General features: G+C 42.7%; 1 protein-coding gene across 5 annotated transcripts in view; it reads left to right on the forward strand.

Annotated features, from left to right (window-relative positions):
* The window catches only part of CFAP46 (cilia and flagella associated protein 46), a 218,620-nt gene that overhangs the window by 34,988 nt on the left and 159,589 nt on the right, over positions 1-24,043 (forward strand). For all 5 annotated transcript variants that reach the window (XM_061635622.1, XM_061635618.1, XM_061635619.1 and 2 more), the window contains 4 exons: positions 3,166-3,264; positions 3,678-3,868; positions 4,347-4,575; positions 5,564-5,684. In XM_061635622.1, the coding sequence (XP_061491606.1) occupies positions 3,166-3,264; positions 3,678-3,868; positions 4,347-4,575; positions 5,564-5,684 (640 nt within the window). The remainder of the gene's footprint in view (positions 1-3,165; positions 3,265-3,677; positions 3,869-4,346; positions 4,576-5,563; positions 5,685-24,043) is intronic.

Here is a 24,043-nt window from a genome sequence, read left to right on the forward strand (position 1 = left end):
CGTCCCCTGCAGGACTTAGCCTCCCTCATCTTTGTCTGGGCAGAACAACATCTACAATCCCTGAAAGCAGAACATCTCAGAGGGATTTGGAATGTGACAGCAGACTGGCTCAGCAGACAACAGGTATTTCCGGGAGAATGGAAACTTCATCCAGCCATTTTCCATCGTCTCCAATGTCGGTTCGGCGCCCTCTCAGTCGACCTGTTTGCTTCCAGTCGCAATTGCCAGCTTCCCAGGTACTTTGCCCGATACCTGGACTCAACAGCAGAAGCAGTGGATGCTCTGACAACACCGTGGCCAGACGGTCTATTATACGCCTTTCCTCCCATACCATTGTTAGCCAAAACCTTGAGGAAGGCGCGAACCGAGAGGGCACAGCTGGTTCTGATAGCACCATTTTGGCCACGCTGACCGTGGTTTTCAGATCTTCTGGCAATGTCAATGATGGATCCTTGGACACTTCCAGTCAGGCCAGACCTTCTATCCCAGGGTCCAGTACTGCATCAGGACCCTACTTGGCTCAATCTAACAGCGTGGCGTTTGAACGGGGACATTTGAGGTCAGCTGGACTGTCTGACGCAGTGATTGATATTATTTTGGCCTTGAGAAGACCATCTACCACTCGTATTTATCAACATACCTGGGTGGCTTTCTCCAAGTGGTGTCAGTCCCACCACCATGATCCATCCCAAGCCACTGTGCATCAGGTACTGCAATTTCTTCATAGCGGCTTTATGATGGGACTTCGACCCAACACTCTACGTCGACATGTGTCCACTCTGTTGTCCATTCTCTCAGTGTCCTTTCCTGGAGATCATATTTCCTCACATCCGTTCATCAAACGCTTTTTGAGGGGAGTCGCCCTACGCTCTCCGCCTGTTGTCCATCGGTTCCCTTCATGGAGTTTGCCGAAGGTTCTGCAGGCTTTGCAATGCCCTCCGTTTGAACCCATCAGGTCTGTGCCCCTACGTATGCTGTCCTTCAAGGTCTTGTTTCTGATCGCAATCACATCTGCCAGACGCGTTTCGGAGTTGGGCGCATTGTCTTCTGCTCGACACCTCTGCGTCTTCCATAAGGACTCTGTTGTGCTGAAGACTGATCCTTCCTTCCGTCCCAAGGTCGATTCAGTTTTTCATTGCAACCAGGACATTGTTTTACCTTCCTTTTGCCCGAATCCTACCCATCCGCTCGAGAAGGCTTGGCATTCGTTGGATGTTCAGAGGGCTCTCAAGACATACCTGTCTAGGACCCAAGAGATTCGAAGAACGGAGTCTCTGTTTGTATCCTTTCATCCAAGGTCTATGGGGCATAAAGTATCTAATTCTACCTTATCTCGTTGGTTAAGGGCATGCATTACTTTAGCATATGAGTCCCTGAAGCTGTCAGTTCCAGCTAGTATAACGGCTCATTCTACCAGGTCAGCTGCCACTTCGGCTGCTTTTGCCACTAATGCTCCTGTTGCCGATATTTGTAGGGCTGCAGTCTGGTCTACCCCACACTCGTTTATAAGGCATTATAAAATTGATCGTTATGCCTCTGCTGACGCTTCTTTTGGCAGACGAGTGTTACAACAGGTTCTTAATAAGGATTAACACGTGGGTGGTCCCTCCCTGTATGGGCTGCTGTGGTACATCCCGCTGTGATGGCCGGACTCATAGGGAAAATGGACCATTGGTCTCACCTGAAGGGTGATTTTCCTATGAGTACGGACATCACGACCCTCCCAGTTGGAGGATGACTATATATTTTCTAATGTGTTACATATTACTGTTACGCTATTATATTTAAATTTAAGAGTGAAGTCAAGACTTCTAGTTCTGGTATACCGCTATGTTGCAGTCATGTTACTATGCATGGTACTATTGTGTTATTTTCCTGCTGCCAGGCCGGTTGGCCTTGTTCTTGTATCTTTAGATATTTCTCCTTAGACTCGCTGCGAATGAACTGGAGAGTGGGAGGGGCCTGACGCCCCTAGTCTTGACTTCAAAGACATTCTTGCCTTCGCACGATAGGTGGAGCTAACACCCTCTGTGATGTCCGTACTCATAGGAAAATCACCCTTCAGGTGAGACCAATGGTCCATTTACTCCCTGGACACATTGGCACCACATGCCCTGAACCTGGAGGACAGTACCACCTCTACTTAGCTTCTGCAAATGAAGCCCCTCTGAGCATTCCATCCTCAAAGCTCTATAACCACCACCTTGGTAACAGCATTTGTATGTTGGCAGCTGATGAAGGCGGAAGCTGAAACGTTTTGTTAATATAATAAAAACCTCTGTTTGGTTAATAACAATTACGTTCACATATATATATATATATGAGAGAGAGACAGATTTAGTTGAGTCTGCTCTGAATGTGGATACATTACAATCTCATTCTCATTATCAGAGAGTGCAAAGTTACACATCTTCTACGTATTTATCGATGACAGCTAGAATGTTCCTTCCCACAAGGCCTGTTGATCTGATATTTTGGAGGGTGGAAAGAGGAGCATCTGCTTATCTTTGTTGATTCTTAGTCTATCCTTTGTGCTGTCGTTATTAAATGTTAAGTTGTAATGCTATATTAATACATATCAGCAGAGGAAGTTGCCCATGTAGTTGTTATTATCCAATATCCACCTAGATCAAAGGCTCTTTAAGACTGCAGGGATGCAACAGTGGGTTAGATAGCAGTATGAAAATATTTACCTAATCTACTGGTATGGCCATTTTGTATCATCTGACCAAAGCTCATACTTTTTGCTTAGCTGCGTAATGACAAAAGCAGACCTTCTTGTGATACTTTCAAGGCTAACAACACTTACACCAAGAGGAGCTCCGTTCCACCACATGCATTGTTACTGTATATGTCTGTGTGTATCCGTTGTCAACTAAGGATCACACTTCATGCATCTGATGAACTGGACTCATCATGAACTTAGTCCATGAAAACTTATGCCATAATAAATCAGCTTTTTAAGGTGTTGCAAGCCTCTTTGTGGTGTTTGCTGCAACAGAGTAACATAGCTATCCTTTTGGAAGTTGCATAACACTCATGAGTGCTTCTGCCGTCCTATGTCTGTAAGCACAACTGCCCAACATCATAATGAAACATCTGAATGCATGAGAGATTAATCATAATCATTTGCGTTTCTTAGTGAAAATATGTTTATATTAATAGGATCCTGGAAAAGAAATTGAATTAGATTGCTTGGAATGTGATTGTGAAGTCCAGAAACTTGGGCCTAAAATAGAAACTTATGCCAAAAGTGTTGTTGAGGTATGTTTTCTCCTTAGTTAACACTACATTTTAAAGAACTCTACGCCTTCCACTGATGATTTGGGCCTTTTTTTCTGTGTCTTTTTCTCAAAGCATGAAACATGGTTACAGAGGAAAGATAGGGAAATATGTCCTGGAGGGAAGAGTGGTCTGCTAGTTCAAGAATCAATTACTGTTGGAATGGGGGAGGGGGTTACAAGACAAGTTTAGGTCTTCAATCTTGAGGTATGTCTCATAATAAGAATATGACTACTGCAACTACCAGTAAAAAGGCACAAACTCTGAAAGGGAAAGGAGTTGGTGGTCTTGGCAGATGCTATCAGCATGCTATCCAAATTACCTTCTGGTCTTTGGGCTAAGTTCAGAAAACATTATTTCTATTATCAATGCAAATTATATTTTTATTCTTGTAGGCTCAACTAAAAATAATACAGAAGCTTGAGCTAATTTTGAATCATGCAATTCGGCTGAAGGACCCTAATGTTATTCAGGCAGTATGTACTACTCAGTGGAATACCTGCTTGCCATTGCTGCAACATAATTTGCAACAGCATGTCCGAAAACCATTGCTAGCTATTGCTGAAATTCTAGAGAAGATTGACAGGTAAACTGGCTTTGGCATGCATTCTAATTTGTTGTTTTATAGGATCTGATATCCTTTGTTTGAACATCTGATGTACAAGCTGCCTTTTACTGAATTAGACTATTGGTCCATGAAGCCCTATTTGGGTTGGCATTAGCTCTCCAAGCAACAGCTTTTCCCAGTCTTACTACATGTGATCATTTTAACCAGATGTCTGGACCATATATAAACAAACCATGGCTTTATCAGTGAGCTAAAGCCTGTCAGTGTTCTAGCATTTCTATGTGACTATGATAATCCTTCAGGTACTTCACTTTAAAACAATATTTTAGACTATGAAGTTACATACATTGATCCATTGAAAACTGTTCTGTTAATGCTTTTCAAGAAGTAGTTTAGTACAAAGAAATCTCAATGTTAATACCAATGCACTGTATAAGAAGAAACTGTAGAAAAATTTCTTAATAGTTTTCTTGAAAATTCTGTTTACATTTTCTAGCATGTTGATTTTATTACGTTGCCAAGTTCATATGGAAATTGCCCGCATTGAGGAAAAGGCAGACAGAATAGAGGCTGCCATGGAGCATTTGCAGAAGGCAATTTATCTTGATAATAATGGACAGTATCATGAATACCTTAAAATGGCTTTCCATCGGCTTAACTTAAACACCATGTTGTACCAGACACTGGAACGTCTAGAAGACCAAGCAAGCTTGATGATTGAACAGGTAACTGTTGGAGAAGTTATTCAAGTATATCAGCAATAATATAATCTATCCATAAAATTGATAATATATATATAATAAAGTGTGATTATGTTCTGAATTGGTATATATCTAGATATGACTCAGATCAATGGTCAATCCTTCTTCAAATGGGCTTATTGAAAATATATATTGAAATAAAAGGTTATGGCCAATGTATATTTTTGGAGATAGATGCTAAGTTAGGAAATTTACTTTGCATTCCCTCACTCCCAAAAATTATTATTTTAACATTTTTAGGACTCTCCAGAATACCAATTACTAGTAAACAATCAATGTTTTATTTTATTTAAGGCATTTGTGTGTTGCACCATACTAATTACCAATATTTTATTTTATTTTATTATTTAAGGCATTTGTGCGCCACATAATAAATGTTCTCTAGGCAGCATACAATGAACAAGAAAAAGTCAATTTAAATGTGATATAATACATAAAATTATAAAATAAAAAAGTACATAAATAAAATATTACAGTCATTTTGGCAGCAATCCTGGAGTGGGGTTGGGTGAAACAAAGATAATGTTCAAAAGAAGTCCCAGAAAAAGCATACAAAATAAATGTAGTGTTTGCATTTATAACATAGGGTTTTGGGAACCTTCCTTTAATACTAATTTAGGTGGTGAATGCCAAGAGGGAGGTATCAGTATACTCAGGTGAACCCTAAAGCTTTCAGAAGCACAAACATTTGTTTTAAATTAACCCTGAAAGAGCAATCCCCTGCCTCACAATATAGTACACTAAGGAGCAAGCATGCTGGGTAGCCACAGAATGTTGAGTGTCAGCTGGGAAAAATAGGGGACAGAAGAATGGAATGAAGTATTTTGGAGGAGAGCATGGCTGGCTGACCAGGACCCTGAACAGAAGCATTCCTCTTAGAGGAAGGGGATATACTGCCACATTTTATTGCTGTTCCCACTTGTGTAATAAGTAATCCTTTCTTTTGTTTCAGGCTAAAAAAGGCATGCCAAAAGATAGCGTGAGAAAAAAGCGATCTCTTTTGGTGAATGCTGGCCTTGCGCTAGCTCCTGAGGCATTTCAGATTGTCCTTGATAGCGAAAATGAAGCTAAAGGTAATATAATTTATCTGTGATAGGCAAAACTGAGAAGCTTATGTATGAATTTTTGCCTAACCTAAAGAATTCTTGATTTCAGTGGCCAAATATAGAATCTGGAGGAGTAGAATATGCTTAATGAAATGTGTGTACACCATGGGCCCAGTGTCTATGAATGCTCCACCCCCCGCGCTCCTGTCCCCTATTCATGGCAGCTCTGCTTCTGGCCAACAGATTGCTTAACTTGCAGAAGTTGTCATTTTGCATGCTGCTGCTCAACTCACACTGAGAAAGTTTCTGGCTGACATCAGAACAGGAATTCAGTGGCCCCTTCAGCTTAGCAAAGAGAAAGAAGAAACCATATTTACTTACTTCACTACCTGTCACACTGCTGACCCTACTTCATGTCATGTTATATAGAAAAGGACCTTTCTGGCTATCCATAAATCCTGCTCAGGTTCACCTTTTGCAGGGTGGGCGGGCATTCAGCATGACTTCTTTATTTGATTTCTAAAACAAAAAAATAAGATAGCATATGCTACATATTGATGATGTAAGTTTTTGTTCTAGTCAGTGTTCAAAAGAACATAATAAAGTTACAAACCCCGTTTCTTCACATTTTATAGCCAGGTTACTGATCTTTGATTCTTAGGGCTTGTTTACATGCCCAAAAAATGTGCATCCGCTGCTTTTTGCAGATCCTTTTAATTTGGACCGTTTACTTGACGTTTTACCCAACGCGTGTGCCTACTACTGCTTTTGCCTTTAACTCCGGATTAAATGGATGCGATAAAAACCAGCATTTGCTTTTAAAATCCGCACCTGCTTCTACCGTGTATTACCTTTTAAGCGCCTTTTCTGGCTGTGCAGTTTCTTCACCATTAGATCCTCCCTTTTCTCCGCCCCTTTCACTGTCTTGGGGTGTCATTTTGTTTCCTGCAGTTGACAAAGGTACTTCCGGTTGCTCTCGCCTTCTCCCCCCCAATACATTTCGTTCCCCGCTCCTTTAAACAAAATCACATTCCCCACCCCTTCATTGAGGGTAGCAGCAGGGCTGGAGCTCGTAAAATTCCTTCCTCGGAGCTGTGGTTTTGGCGCTGTTGTTTACGTCTAGCGTGTGTGCGTGCGAGAGAGAGAGAGTGTGAGAAAGTGTGTGTGTGGAGGACCTCTTCTGCCTCGTAGCATCCCTCCGTTCCCCCCCAAAGCTGGATCTCTCCCCCCCCTCGGGCTGATGCATGTGCTCTATTCACAGCCACGGCGAGAGAAGGCTGGCAAAGGCGCCACTGGGGTAAGAGGAAGGGGAGCTACCTTGGCGTCTCATCCCAGCATCTGTTCCACTCACGGAGAACGATAATATTAAATGCTCAATGCTTCCTTTAGTAGCTGCTTTTAATGTCTCTCTAAAGATAATTGTTTTGAGTTTTTTATGTTTCCCAGAATGCATGCTGAGGCTTGTCCGGGGGTGCCAAAGGCACACCAGTCTAGCACAGGGACAGCCTAACAGCTACGGGTGGGAGCAATTCCCTTTCTTTCAAGCGCCTATTCCTTCATTTAGGGAAACAATGCCCCTTCCCCGCCTCCGCAGTTAACATGCTAATGTGCGGGTGCGGCAACAAGGAAACGCTGATAGCAATAAATGCACATGTGTGTAAATGCTACAAAGAAAAACAGCCACTTTATTCGTAGTGAGGGTGGAAGTATGTGAACTGTCAAAATCAGTCGCGATGGAAAAAGCAGCATTTTTAATGTGGATCTGGGGTCCCATGTAAACAGGCCCTTAGTGATTAAGTCCTATCAATGCTTTCTGTGTACAAGTGTTTTGTGGTTCACAGGCCATAACCCCACAACAACTTTTAAATACAACATATGGGGAAAACATAAGGTTAAAAAAGCAATTGATAATATGATATTTATACCACCTTAACAGGCATGTCATATGAATGAAGTTGTTCATAGATTGTTAGATAAGAACCAAAAAAACTTGAGTTCAGACCCCCACTCAGCTGTGACCCTGGCCAGTTATTCTCTTAGCCTAAATTATCTTGTGAGGATAAAATGGGAAAAGGCTTGACTTTTAGCTCCTGGGAAGGAGGGTAAGTGGTGAATGTAATAATCTTCACATCTCCATTTTCAGGGGAAAATGTACTTTGAAACAATGTGAGGTAGTCCATTTTGGGTGATATATTCCAGAGGGGGTTGCCATTTTCTCCAGTGGGCACCAGGACACCTCCAAGTGGGTACTGTCTTCCTCTCCTGTTGCTTGAGGCAGGAAAGAGTTAACACTCCAAAGGACTCTCACCTTAGCCCCTCTCATGGAGTATCAGTTCATTTTCTTGCCTGGCTTCAGCAGTACTGTTTTCACCTTGCTCTTCAGTCTGGCTGGTTTACATCCTTACTTAGAATCCCAAATGTTTCCCTACTGTTTTTGATTTGTTGTGTCTGAATTCCTTTCTGAGTGGTTTGTGTTTGAATGTTGTTTACAGTTTTTTCCAAATTAATTGTGTGCAAGTCTGACTGACTGTTAAGTGTCTGTTATGTCTGTTGGTCAATTTATTATATTGCCTTAAGCATTTGATACCCTGAATTAATACCTAGATAATTAGCTGGGGTGTTCAAATTAATTCTATTTTATCTAATGAAGTCTGTGTATTGATTCCACTGTGACAGAGAAGACTGTTCTGAGGGGGAAAAACTGCTAGCAGTGAAATGCCTAGTAGCACCTTCAGCTCACTCAGAAAAAAAGGTGACAGTTAAAAAGACAAGTCGCGACAGCACACATGGAGGCAGCCTCCATTTTGGCCAATAGCAAACAGCCTCACAGTCAGTGCATGCCCCATTCACTCTTATGGTAGCACAGAGAGAGGCCAATCAACAGCAAAGTGATTTAAACCCTGCAAGTGATGCGGTAGCAGAGCCATCTAGGAGGAATGAAAATAAAGAGAAAAATAAAAACAGTTTTACCAACAACGTTATTAGAGTACAGAACGCTACCATTTGGGGCAACAGAAAACAGCCTCACGGGCAGTGGGTCGCCCATTAACTCTTGCGATAGCACAGAGAGTGGCCAGTAAAATGCACAAAAGCAGTACAAACCGTACAAGCGATGCGGTAGCAGAGCAATCAGGGATGGAAAATGCCAAAATAAAAATGCAATCGTACCAACAACATTATTAGAGTGCAGAAGAGCAGGTTATGTGGGAGAGCAAAGTCAGCAGTGGGTGGCAACAAATGATGAGATGCTCTCTGAGGATGAAAGGGCTCCACATCCTTTGGTCCTTTTCTGTTCAAATTCACAGGAGGAAGAAGAATTCTCTGGGTTTAACACCCAGCAGTCTGAACTTCCACAGTCCTGTTTAGATACTGTGCCATTGCGTAATGGTGCCACCTCTGGTCAAAACCAGCAACAATAGCATACAGATTCAACAAAGACAAACAGCAGCAATGGCATAAAGGTTCAACACAGTTAATTTGGTCTCTGCTGACATCTCCAGAATCAATCAGGAAATTTAGCAGGTGGAATCTTTCCATTTAAGTTCTGCTGCATTAAATCACATTAGAAGAGCCCTGATGGATGACATTTCTGCAGAACTAGTTGCATGTCTCCAGTCTTTTCAAGTACTACCTGCACAAACGCAGCAAGCTACATAATCACACTCTGCATCAGTAAATCATCATTTACCTTCCAATACATTGCAGCACAGTGGTCATTTGAGTCAGCTAAACAATAGTGTCAGTGAGCAGCAGGGGCAACAGAGAACATGTGACAGTGCTTCACCAGTCCCACATGATATGTCCAGAGGTAGAGCACGGAGGCTGATGGTACAGAGGTTTGGCAGACAAACTGCTGAGACACAACAGAATGTGTATGATGATTCAGTTGTCTCTCTGGAGAAGGATATAGATGATTCACAGGTGGAAGAGCAGCCCACCTTGAGACTTTTTCATAAAGGATGGCAAAGTCAGCTGCTGATTCTGGAATTGTAAATTAACTGTTTGATCTGAGTAACCCTCAATAGTCTTAGGTAGTCCCTTGGAGGGTGTAACTTCCACCATGTCCATGGGGCAATGATTGGGCAGCAACTAATGGTCACTATAAGGGCAGCTGGGTTGCTGGAGACCAGGAAGACACATTATATGAGGGAGGTATGGCCTGGATACCCTGGTCAGTTGAAGTACACTAGTTCAGCTTGGCAAACTACAAACAGGCATGCAGTTGAGCTCCTGTCAAAGGAGGAAGATGTGCAGCATCCACTTCAAACGCAAGTACTAGGAGCTGCTTCATGTGTGTTATCTTCATCAAGTGATGAATTTGTGGGCTTCCACCCCAGTGCACAGACAATAGCCAAAGACACTTCATTAAAAACAAGAACAAAACAAAACTGTGGTCTCCATAAAGAAAACACAGGGGCTATATGTGCTAATTGCCTACATTCAGATCAACGAAGCAGGACATTCAGCCCATGCGGTTATCTGATCTACATCTGTTTTTGCAGCAGATAAGAGAAGCCTGGCTGGAAGATGTTAAATCTCTCATTTGCTGTGATACAACTGCTAAAGTGCCCTCAACAGTACCATATAGTGGCACATTGAATGCACTGCTGTTATCTAATTCACAGTGTGTAGTTTCTCATTCCAGCCACAGACCTGATTGTCCACAAATTGTTGCTGCCCAGTCATGCAAAAACGATGATGATGATGATGATTAAATAAATAAAATAAATTAGTCTGTCGCACAGTCAGATTAGGACAAAGCCATTTCATGGGCACAAATCCTCTTCAGATGAAGAGGGTGCTAAGTTCCCAGACTTGCATGCAATTCCAATGGGCCAAGTTCAAAGTGACATTACAGGTTGCTAGACAGCCAGATGCTGCTATAAACACTGATTCCCTTGATCCTCAGGTGATGACAGATATTGAGGAGGGGGAAAGAAGTAATTTCCTGGTACAGATTGAAAAGAAAGTATCTCACATACTGTTAAAGGATGAACATTTTATTCATTTGTTCTGTAGAATGTTAGCAGCATTGGATCATCCTGACAAACCAACTGATCCAAAGCACAGAGGTCCCCAAAGAACCTAGTACTAATGACAAAGTGATTCTGGTCCAGCTCGTAAGTAAAAGACTTAAGACTGAATGGGAAGCACTTCTTCAGACTAAATGACAATGATTTTGGCAAATAAATACTACTTTCCAGACCCAGAGTTTATGCATAAATCCTGATCGCTGGCAATTAATTTGCCAGTGGTTTCTTTAGTATCCAAAGCTCATCTACCAAACGAGATAGTACAACCGTTGTACATGACTGACAGAAGAATAGCTTAGGTGCATGAAGTGCATCCTACTGCTGAGCCATAGTCACCAATTCTGTTTTAAGGCTCATGCTATTCCATGGCAACATCTTACTATTAACCATTCCGCTGCATTGCCGCCATTGTCAAGTACTGTATATGGGGCCAATTTGGACACTGGGTTCTAGCCTCCCCATTCAGTTATCAGAAGCTGCAGTCAGCCTCTCAAAGGCAGAGAGCTGTCACGGCACTCTATTATAATGTGAGTAATTGTTTTCCACAGTGTCCCATAATGGGCAATCTGCCTCTTTATTATCAGAGCAGCCTTTTTTGGCTTAGTATAACATTAGATCAGTTGGGGTTAGATATGTTGTGTTCTGAATGTAGAAAGAAGTGACAAAATGGTCTCTAATACACTGTATTTGGATAAATTGTGGCCTACACCTGTTTTTTAAGGCCACAACCGTCCTGGACACAATGCACCATGTGTGAAGTCCATCCCTCCTACTTAACAGGGGTGTTTGCTACTCCTAATGCAAGTCTTGAGGATGGGCTATTTCTGTTCCTCCTCTAAGAAACTGGTCAGGCCACAGTGGCATATGCTAATATTTTTGTGTGTGTGTGGCAGACTGCCTTGATGGCCATTATTAGCTCCCTGAACCTTGAGTCCCTCAGCGAGGGATGCCACTTAGTGATTATGGGGTTGTTACATCAGTCATTCAGGAGTGTTGCATAAGATCCAACTACAAGGGTGAACATCTCTCCATCTGCCTTGTTTTTTCCATTCTTAGTTGCCAATTCGGGATTATTTGGACCCCTGAATATTCATACAGTGTTGAAGAGTTATATACACATGTCTATGGAGACTGTTAGGTTTTTCCCTTCAGAACACACCAGAATATTGGCCCTTTGGGAAGAGTCTGTTGGTTCCTCTAGAGGGCCAGAGGTATATAACTAAATATCAGTTACCTCATGAGCTTCGTGAAAATGTGAAGGTTATTTCTCTCAGATGGCCCTGTGATATTTTTATTTGGAAGTATTTTTCAAGAGTAGCAGCACATAGCACAACTGCAGTCCTTAATAACGGAAGGAATGGATAATTACATATATCATTGATTCTTGAGGAGTTTAGGGGTTTCCTGTAGGATGACCTATTATCCTCTGCAACGACATATTCACTATTATTTTACCAGGGTTTTCATTTCATTAGCTAAATAACTGTTGGAATGGTGCTGATGTTCAATTCATTAGCCATCCTTCGCCACCAGGTTCCAGGGTGGCGTAAAACAATGTGTAGGTTAATATTGCAACTGCTGGAACAAATTAACCTTTGGTAGGGCTTACTACTCTGCACAACTTGGTAACTTGACTAAGGCTTACACACATGCAGTTCTGTTTTGTTACCCCCCTTGAGGACGTTCAGTAGCAAATTTAATGCACGGTTTACATGTAAATTAATTTGTCTTTATTCCTTGTCTTCAACAGGTAGATAGGTTTTTTTATCTAGTTTTTTTTTAATGTGGGCAACAGAATTAAAGACAAACACATGCTTCTTATGTAATCCCTAACTCACTGGAAATTAAGGCTACCAGGCCTTCTGTTATTCCTTTGTGTTCATTTAAACAGCAGCTTAAGTTTGATTACTGGCACTCAGCAGGTTCTCACAGCATGGCAATATTTCAGGAATTGCTTTGTAGGTATGAGAAGTTTCACCTAGTTGGAGTTTCCCTGGATGTTTTGAAACAGTCAGAAGGTTTGGTTGCATAAATTACCAGGTGTCCGTTAGCGAGTTCCTTCTAGCTGGAACTTCTCTGGCTGCTTCTGGAGCATTCAGGGGGTTATCTTACTGTGCACCCGGTATCGTGGCCCATTCAACAATAGCACCAGCTTCTTATGCAGCACATTCAGCAATTGTTCCTCTACAAGAGGTTTGTCAGGCAGCCACTTGGGCAAACCCAGATGCATTTATCAAGTACTATAAGATGGACATTTATGCATCTGCAGAGGCAGTCATGGGGAGGAGAGTTCCTTCGCAGGTGCTGCCAGATCATTAAGGGGCATGTACCCACCCACACAGAAGTTTAGCTTTGGAATATCCCACTTGGGGGTGTCCTGGTGCCCACTGGAAAAGGAACTGTTTTACTCACCAGAAAGGTGTTTTTTCTGGGGGCACCAGGACACCGCCAAGGCCCACCCTAGGATGTAACATGAGGATGAATAACACAAGGTGGGTGGTTGAAGGGTCAGGGACCTGACTTAGTAGTTTGCATGTTCATGTTTCATGTTGGCTTCAGCAAATTCAATGTTATTTTGAGTTATGATATTGTCAGTGTTATAAGTGTAATACTTTCAAGCTTGGCCAGACGTTGAACTGACGCTCCATGAGAGGGGCTAAGGTGAGAGTCCTTTGAAGTGTTAACTCTTTTCTGCCTCAAGCAACAGGAGAGGAAGACAGTACTCACTTGGTGGTGTCCTGGTGCTCCAGAGAAACACCTTTCTCATGACTAAAATGGTTCCTTCCTTCCTCCAACCTGGCATGAACTGAACAAATCAACTCTAGACCAGAGTAAGGAGGGGATTTCAGGTTTGGATTTTTCTGCTCAGGTGTGAAAGTATCTTAATACTGCCACTAGCCAACTTTTAATGTTTTCAAAATATTCCACATAAATTGTTTCTAGTAATTCAGTACACATAAAATTTTAAAATTTTAAAATCCCCCCCAAAAAATTCTTAAATTTTTTGAGGCCCCTGCGAATTTTGAGGCCCTAAGCTGTAGCTTTTTTAGCTTATGCCTAAATCCGGCACTGGACTTCTAGCATAAATTAAATATGAGCTTTAATTGAAGTAAACCTAGTTTGCAGTGAAATGTGAGCTCTCAAGACTTGAAATATTGTTGTTTTAAATTTCCACATCACAAAGCAGAATGCTTACTACCTTTTAAAATAATCCACTTCCTTTCAAACAGTAAAAATATGCAAGTGCTGTATGATTACTAACCTACAGTGGCTTGCTTGATTTCTTGCATTTACTTCATATTCTGTTGCTGGATAGGCATTGTTAAGTAGATGTAAATCAAAAACACATCAGTGTGAGACAATTTATTTGAATGAATCTCATTAAAACCAGTGAGTCTATTCCCAATGATGTGTTTGTTTGTGGGCATTTTGAGAACAGAAACAGGTTGGTTCTTTCGCTTGCTATGGCTTCTTCTCTGCTCCCCTTGACTTTTTCAAAAATCAGTAAAAGGATATTGAAGGTGGCAGAGAGGAGGAAATTAGCACATTGTTAAAATAAGTTCCTTCTTCCTTCCTTGTGCAGCTTTTTCAAGAAAACTGGAAGTTTTGGTAGAGTTCTTTTGTCCTCTCTGCTCCTATGTCTTCCTTACTGTAGTTGTCCCACACCCAAGGTCTTCTCTGTCAGCATTCATATTTATACTGATGCAGGAGGCAACACCTAGGATCTTTTGAAGCGCACCTGCACCAGAGGGTTGTATATTTTGCATTAGGAGAGTGCATGTGCAATACAAAATTGTTTTCCATGGCATATGGCCAGCCACGGTTGGAAACAGGACTAGATAACTCTTGGTCTGTTCTTAGCGTATGTTCACATGCACACATATATGCTGGCACAGCACTTTCCCCAACATCTATATAGGCTATAGGTATCAAATACTCCCCGAAGAGTGATATGGGAATTAGGCTGTTAACTTTAATTTTTTATATTTTGAGTGGAAACATTACTATAAAATAGAAATTTCCAGAGGGGTAGCTGTTGCAGTAAAAAGAACAAAGGGTCTTGTGGCACCTTATAACAAATTTATTATTGCATAAGTTTTTGTGGATTACAGTCCACTACATTAGATTATGAAGTGTTCTCCTAAATTACAGTTACGCATATACATGGTTTGGGAGTGGAAGAATTGTGAAGATGAAATGCAGAAAAGTACAGGCAGTGTTAATTACTTAACAGTTGTAATTCACAAACATCCTGGCATTGGTAAGCCAATTAACACATATAATGTGCTAAAAATCCTTTGTCTTGGTTCAGTCCACAAGTATGGAACTTCTTGTTGCAGTCTCCCTTAGAAGTTCCTTTGCTTCAGGTTGGCCACTTTAAGGTCATTTACACAGCATCCTGTGAGGCTGAACCGTTTCCCTGCTGCTTTTTTAATATTGCCATTTCTTATGTCAGATATGTGTCCATTTGTTCTTTTGCATAGAAACTGGTTCATCTGGTCTACATAGAATGCAGAAAAGCATTGCTGGCAGATGATGGCATATATCACATTAAAAGATAAGCAGGTGAATGAACCCCTGATGCTGTCATTGTCATTATTGGGTCCTGTGATCAGGGCCGCAGAGAGTCAGGTACATAGGATACTGATGTACTGGAACTATAGCAAATTGGGGGGATGTGCAGACTGAGTTTTCTTTCATGTCTTTTCTCTTTTTTTAAAAGTAAATCTTTGGTCTCCTACAAAGAAAATTATGAATCAAAATTGCAGGTACCCTTTTCCAGTGAATGTAAGATGATCTTAGATGGGTATTGAGCTCCAACTTGTGGTTGAAGACAGAAAAAGACACTGTTCAGTTTTGTAAGCTCTTCTAGTTCACCCTTATGCAGAGAGAACAGTGCTTCACTGCAGGCTGTGCTAACTATTCAACTGAGCACTGCTTCACTGCAGTCTGCACCAACCTCACAACAGAGTGCTGTTTCTACTTCAGGGCTAGCCCCTTCTCAGTAATGCGGTGCCTCTTCCACTCAGCAGCTTGCACCTGTACATCCTCAGGTTCATTCCTCCCCTAAACCACACAATGTGCATAGGAGGCAGGCAAGGAAGCTAAGGGGTCAACAGTCTGTGATTCATGCTACGGTCAGGGTTAAGGATCCAGAGTTTGACTTAATTGTTTTGGATGAGGAGGAAGGGAATGGTGTTTCAGAATCTGAGGATGCGGCTTTCACTCACCTTTTTCAGGATCTCCATTACTTTACCTTGTTCTGCAAAATGATGGAATAATTAGAGCTCTCCTCCAAGGAGGACCCTTCTGCCCCCTCTGAATCTAGAATGGCTGCTGTCTATCCAGATCCTCAACCAAAGTCCAGAGTGGTGAAGCTTCCCTATCCATTGCCTAAGATCATCCAATCAGAGTTTGCCAGTACAATTTTGCAAGAGATCTGTTCCTACAGCTAACGAGTATTACGTATTAGGTTTCTGTGTTCCTGTTACTGTGGCTGGAAGATTGACTGGATGAACATCAGCAACACCTGGTTCGATTTTGCCAGTCTCTCCTCAAGATATCTCTGGCTGTCGTAGTCATGGTAGATGCTATACAATTTTCTGCTCAGGCCCTGACAGCAGGCATTTTTAAAATAAAATCCCTTTGATTGTGCACTTGGGAAGCAGATGCCAGTACTCACAACAATTTGGCTTCTGAACTTTACATGGGTGGCAAGCTCTTTGGGGATTCAGCCTTGGAAAAGGTCCAAAGGCAAAAAAGTGTTGCCTTCTTCAAAAAAGAAAGATAAACATTCCTTTTGAAGGTTGTTTCATCCCTATATTGATTGATTGATTGATTGCACTTGTATACCGCCCCATAGCTGAAGCTCTCTGGGTGCTTTACAGCAACCAAAGACATTAAAACGAATATACAATTTAAAACACATATTTTAAAAACAATTTCAAACACAATTTAAAAATTTCAAACAATTTAAAACACATGCTAAAATGCCTGGGAGAAGAGGAAAGTCTTGACCTGGCGCTGAAAAGATAACAGTGTTGGTGCCAGGCGCACCTCGTCAGAGACATCATTCCATAATTTGGGGGCCACAACTGAGAAGGCCCTCTCCCTTGTTGCCACCCTCCGAGCTTCCCTTGGAGTAGGCACCTGGAGGAGGGCCTTTGATCTTGAACATAGTGTATGGGTGGGTTCGTATCAGGTATTGTGGTCCCAAGCCGTGTAAGGCTTTATAGGTCAAAACCAGCATCTTGAATCGAGCTCGGAAACATAAAGGCACCCAATGCAAGCAGGCCAGAATCGGTTTTATATGTTCGGACCATCTGGTCCCTGTTACCAATCTGGCCACTGCATTTTGCACAAGCTGCAGTTTCTGAACCATCTTCAAAGGCAGCTCCACGTAGAGCACATTGCAGTAATCTAATTTGGAGGTTACCAGAGCATGGACAACTGAAGCCAGGTTATTCCTGTCCTGATAGGGATGTAGTTGGGCCACCAACCAAAGTTGGTAGAAGGCACTCCGTGCCACCGAGGCTACCTGAGCCTCAAGTGACAGAGATGGTTCTAGGAGAACCCCCAAGCTACGAACCTGCTCCTTCAGGGGGAGTGCAACCCCATCCAGGACAGGTTGGACATCCACCATCTGGTCAGAAGAACCACCCACTAGCAGCATCTCAGTCTTGTCTGGATTGAGCCTCAGTTTATTAGCCCTCATCCAGTCCATTGTCGCAGCCAGGCGCCGGTTCAGCACATTGACAGCCTCACCTGAAGAGGATGAAAAGGAGAAATAGAGCTGCGTATCATCAGCATACTGATGGCAACGCACTCCAAAGCTCCGGATGATCACACCCAACGGTTTCATGTAGATGTTGAACAGCATGGGGGACAGAACTGACTCCTGTGGAACCCCATACTGGAGAGTCCACGGTGCCAAACAATGTTCCCCAAGCACCACCTTCTGGAGGCGACCTGCCAAGTAGGAGCGGAACCACTGCCATGCAGTCCCTCCCACTCCCAACTCAGCCAGTCTTCCCAGAAGGATACCATGGTCGATGGTATCGAAAGCCGCTGAGAGATCAAGAAGAATCAACAGAGTCGCACTCCCCCTGTCTCTCTCCCGACAAAGGTCATCCTACAGGGCGACCAAGGCTGTTTCCGTGCCAAAACCAGGCCTGAAACCCGACTGAAATGGATCCAGATAATCGGTCTCATCCAAGAGTGTCTGGAGCTGGCCCGCAACCACTTGTTCCAGGAACTTGCCCAGGAATGGAACATTGCTACCGGCCTATAGTTATTAAGATTTTCTGGGTCCAGGGAAGGTCTCTTCAGCAGTGGTCTCACTACTGCCTGTTTCAGGCAGCCAGGGACCACCCCCTCTCGCAGAGAGGCATTAATCACTTCCCTGGCCCAGCAAGGGCAAGGATCCAGCACAGAAGTGGTTGCACGAACCTGTCCGAGCACCTTATCAACGTCCTCAAGCTGCACTAACTGAAACTCATCCAAGAAATCGGGACAAGGCTGTGCTCTGGATACCTCGCTTGATTCACTGGAGTCTAAGTCCTGACGGATGCTAAAGATTGTATCCTGGAAGTGCCTAGCAGATTCATTACAGCGGGCCTCAGATGGTTCTACCCTGTCCCTGGGGCCAGAGTGTAATAGCCCCTGGACAATTCTGAAGAGCTCCGCTGTGCGGCAGATTGATTATTTGATAGTGGCAGCAAATTATTGTTTTTTGGCTGCCCTTACTGCCCCTAAATACAGCTTACCATAGGCACTTACCAGACTTCCGGGAAGGGTGATTCGCCTGTGCTGCCTCTGAGACAAGCTCTTGTCTTAGATGAAGTTTGTTCAGCTTTAATCAGTCAGAATGTTTTTTTTTTTTTGACTGGTTAAGATTTTCTCCTGGTCAGGGAGAAACGTGAGATTAACCACAAAGCCTGTTTTTGTTGGGAGGACTGGATTTCATTAATTTATGAGAGAAAGTTCAGCCAGCGAATGCCGGACGGACTTCCATCAAAGCTCTTGCTGATTAAGCGACACGTTTATCTTTTCTTCAAAGAAAAACGAACTAACAGGCAAGCATCCTTCTTTCCATTTTTTTTTACTTGGTTTAAATTGTTGCACCAAAAAGAGATTTGTCAATGAATCAGCTATAAGGAACTGGGTGAGTTAAAAAATTTCTCTTTCACTCACGAAACTAAGGAGGAAAGAAATCGAAAAAAGCTTATCTTTGTTTTTATTGCAAAAAGCGGGCCTGGAAGTGCATTCTAAAGATATTAACGGAAGAGGGATTTTTATTTCGAGGAGGGGAAAAAAATAAACAAATTTGATTTATGAACTTTGGAGTATCATGTCTGGAACTATTTTTTTTTTTGGTCTATTTCATTTTGACGAATCTGCTTACTCACGACGCCACTAACTGCTTGAAGCTGGGAACTAAACTTGTTTTGTTTTCCTGAATATATAAGAGATAAGACTTAAGTATTGATGTCTGTAAGCCTGAAACATTAACCCAATTGTGGCTGAAATAATTTTTTGTTTTTGTGGTTTTAAGAATGACAACCAGGAAAGTGACTGAGACCATGGAAGAAATTATGTTTCAGAAAATAATGAGTGAGATTGAGATAATGAAACAAACCCTGAGACAGGGCAGACAGGAGATGAAAATTGAGCTTAGCAAAATGATGCAGGAGTTTAAAAAAATAGGGGATTCTGTGAAAGAGGATTTTGATGGGATTAGAGATGAGAAAAGAAAAATTAAAGGGAAGATACAAGCCATGGAGACTGGAACAAATGAGGAATTGGAAAAAGATCTGGAGTTTACGGATGTTAGAAATAAAGTTTACTGTTTGGAATTCAACGTTGTCTCTGAAGAAACTAATGAAGATATTAGTGATAAAGTTATCAACGTCTTGGATAATTTTCTTGACTGGAATGATGTGATGGAGCTTGACATAGAAAAAATCTATGGAATTAATTACAAATATGTGACAATGGAAAAACTCTTAAGAGATGAGCCAGTGCATTTTGTAAAAAAGAAGAGCAGAGAAGTGACTTTACAACAATATTTCAGCAACATATTTAGAATTGATGGCAAGGACATATTTGTGAAGGGGGAAATTCCCATCAGACTCTTGTTATATGACTATGGCTATGACAGCAAGATCATCATGAGATACTCATAATGGATGAGTGGATACTGAAACCACTGGATTTAACAGGACTATTGAAGATGGAAGATGGAATTAATATTGATAATGGAAGAATGGTTATGGAAATTATTGGACCTAATAGATTCGATGAGATGGATTAATCGATATGTTTATTTGGATTATGGCTATGACAACATGATTATTATGGGATACTGATAATGGAAGAATGGCTACTGAAATTACTGGATTTAACAGGATTATTGAAGATGGAAGATGGAATTAATATAGATAATGGAGGAATGGCTATTGAAATTACTGGACCTAATAGATTTGAATCAAGATGGATTAAGCGACATGTTTATTTGGAGAAAAATTGAAAGATATATCTCTCAAGGAATTGAAATCTCTTTTGGACTTTTTGTGGAAAGAATAAAGTAATGTTTATGAGATTTGATGATTAATTAAGATAACTACTGGAGGAAAGTGATTTTGTAATATAATTTTAGAGATAGGATTGTTATATATTGTAGACCTATGGTTGATCTGCGACAAATCGGAAGTCAACATTTTATTTTTTTTGTATAATTGTTTTTGTTTTGTGTTGTTTTTTTGTTTTTGAAAATTTGAATAAAAATTAATAAAAAAAAAAACCATAGGCACTTACCAGTGTGTAATTTCATCCACTAGGAGTTCATCTCCATCTGCACTCAAGCCGTCTCCTATATTGTTTCATCGCTCTCAGCTCTGGAGTATACCATGGAGCCGTACGAGCTTTACACAGGAGAGGGCGCTCAGGAGCAATCATGTCAACCACCCTGGTCATTCCTGTATTCCACAGTTCAACCAGGGTTTCAACAGGAGCGCCAGCCCTATCAGCCAGAAAACAATCTGGGGGATCTCAACAGTACACCCGAGACCATCTCCGTCAGCTCAGCTAGGGAGTCTGTTGAGCAGCGGGGTGGCCGGTACACCAACAAAATCCCCAGTCTGTCCTGCTGACCCAACATAAGGTGCAAACACTCCAGACCAGTAGTCACACGGACAGGGTGCTTGCAGAGGAAGATGGAGCTCCTATAGACCACAGCAACCCCCCCTCCCCGACCCTCAGGTCTACCCTGATGCTGGACCAGGTACCCTGGTGGACATAGCTGGGAGAGACTGGCTCCCCCCTGCTCACCCACCCAGGTCTCGGTTATACATGCCAGATCTGCTGCCTCATCCACAATTAAATTGTGAATGAGGGAGATCTTATTATGCACCGATCTGGCATTTAGCAGCAGCATCTGGAGGCCTGAGAGCTGGCTGATAGGGCAACCAACAAACCTGCGGGTGTGGGGAGGACCTGAACAAGACACAGCCATTAACTGCCTGGGCCGCATTCCCCTTACCTGGCAAGTCCTCCTCACAACACCATATCTCCCTCTACCCATCACTACACTAATTGGGGCCCCCTCAAATGTCCCCACTTGGCTCTGAGTCCTCTCTCCCAGGCACATAACTGAAGACCTAGAAAAAGGCAGACAAAGCCTATTCATCCAGTTAGTCCTTTTGTGGCTGGACTGCAGGAAGAGGTTGAGATTTTCAATCCATCTATCCCTTTTGGAGCAGGCCACAGTATAACAGAAACCAACATCAGTTTTCCAACAAGTTTGGATGCGGCACTAAGTCCAGAAGCAACAATCAATTCTGATGCCACTATCCTGCATTGGGTGGTCGGTTGCAGCTGTTTGCAGACACATGGGAGGAAATCACCTCAGACCGTTGGGTGCTGCAGAGCCTGAAACAGGGCCTTCGCTTGGAGACCTCAAATAATCCCAGAGGTTTTTTCCATCCTTCCTTTCCTACCAATTAGGTCAAGAGTACTAGGGTCCAGGAGGCCATTTAGCATCTTCTTCAAATCTCAGAAGAAGATTCCTCCAGGAGAGATATTCTCGGGCATGTATTCCATCTTCTTTATGGTGCTCAAGAAAGATGTTTCATTCAGGGCTGTACTGGACCTGAAGATTTAAACTGTTATATGCATTATCACAAGTTCAGGATGGAGACACTTCTGGCCATCATGGAGGCCTTGAGAAAGTGGCACTTCCTCTCTTCTATCAATTTCAAGGAGGCCTACTTGCACATCCTGATCTTTTGTCCCCACAGGCACTACCTGAGGTGCAATTAACAGTCTACATGCTCAGTATAAGGCCATGCCCGTTGGCTTGTCGGCCCCCAGGGTGCTCATGAAGATTTATTTATTTAAAATATTTCTATCCCGCCCTTCTACCCTATAATAGGGCACTCAGGGCGGCTTACAAAAATAAAATCAAACATGTACATAATAAAATAAGATTGTGGTCACCCTGGTGGCACACCTCAAGCTGTAAGAGATGCATGTTTATCCCTACGTAGATAGCTTGTTGATCTGGTCTCATTACCTCACAAAGGCCTAGGAGGATCTACATGCCATGTTAGCCTGCCTCAAGGGTCATGGATTCCTGATCAACCAGGAGAAGAGTCAACTTCTCCTTCTCATCAGTTCCAGCACCTCAGGGCTGAATTGGACACAGAGGGAGATTGTATCCTTGGCTCCGAAGGATCAGCAAAATTCAGCTGGCCATTTGGTCACTCTTTCCCCGTACATCAATGGATCTCATGAAACTGGTGAGAATACAAGGCCTCATGGTCTCAGCAATCCAAATCACTCAATAGGTGAGGCATCAAACTTGTTCCCTTCAATGGGCACTGCTGCCCTTTCAGAACAACATCACAGTCAGGCATCACCTACAGTTATCTTTCCCTCACTCCATCCCCCAGTCTCTTCTCTGGTGGTTGCAGCAGGGCAGTCTTCACAAGGGGGGCCTCTGCAGGGTCCCCCATGGACAATTATGACTTCAGATGCCAGCTTGTCAGGTTGGAGGGCCATATGCAATAGCTCAAGGGGTGTGGTCTCAGGAAGAGACTCTTCTTCCCATTAGTCTATTGGAACTTCAGGCAGTCCAACTAGTGTTGCAGTACTATGCCTGCTTCAGACTCCTTTGAGTGGTCTGTGTCAGAATGGACAACGTGACTGTTAAAGCCCAGGGAAGCTCGCAATTGGTGCATCTTCAGGAGGAGGCCTCCATTTGTCTTCACCGGGCCGATAGACATCTGGAATCCCTTGTGATGGAACACCTAAAAGGGAGGGAAATGATCAGGCAGATTGGCTCAGACAGGAGCAAGTTCACCACAGGAATGGTAACTACACCCAGACATGTTCAATGCTATCACGTCCTGATATGGAAGGGGTTTTGTGGATCTGTTCATAATTCCTCTGAACCATCAGGTCAAGGGGTTTGTATCGCCATATGTGGTGCCAGTGGACACTCTCGTCTCTTCTTGGTCTGGAGGCTATTGTATGTCTTTCCTCCAATACAACTACTATTCAGGGGGTTTCAGAAAATCAGGGACGAGAGAGTGAGAGTTCTTCTGATAGCTTCCTACTGGTCACATAGACCATGGATTTTGGAGATTCTCAGCTAGCAACATGCCATCCATGGAGATTACTTCACAGGGAGGATCTGCTATTCCAGGGCTATCTTCTTCATCCAGATCCAGCATGGCTGGACGTTCATGCATGGCTATTGAAAGGAAAAGATTTCTGAAGGTGGGTCTCTGGCCATCAGTAATCAACACAATGATGGCTTCTAAGTGTTCATCCACGCTGTGCATTTACAAGAGTACTTGGAAGGTGTCTTCCTCATGGTGCGGTAAGAAACCTGATTCTGAACAATGCAGGCATTAAAGAGATCTTTTTCCTCCTCCAGGATGGTATTTCCTTGCGGCTCCAGCTTAAAACATTAAGGCGACAAGCATCAGCTCCATTGTCCATCCTGTCCAAGTCTCCAAATAAGCCCTTGGGTGTTCATCTGTTCCTGAAGCATTTCCTCAGGGGAGCCACAATGTCAGCACCTTCCACTCAGCATAGGTTTCCTTTGTGGGATTTACATAAGGTTTTGACAGCACTTCAAAGGCTTCTGTTTGAGCCTTTGAGAGCTGTTTCCCTTTGTCTGTTTGTCTGAGCTGTTTTAAAGGGACAGGATTATGCTGAAAGAGGTTTAGTGGATACTATCAGTCCCATGATGCCTCCTGGTCCATAAACATGTGAATACACCCATTTAAAAATAAAATTGTATATGTTCATATATTATTATCATTATTTATAGCTATTGCTTGAGAT

Source organism: Rhineura floridana, chromosome 7, assembly GCF_030035675.1.
Source record: "Rhineura floridana isolate rRhiFlo1 chromosome 7, rRhiFlo1.hap2, whole genome shotgun sequence".
In the NCBI taxonomy this organism is placed as follows: Eukaryota; Metazoa; Chordata; class Lepidosauria; order Squamata; family Rhineuridae; genus Rhineura; species Rhineura floridana.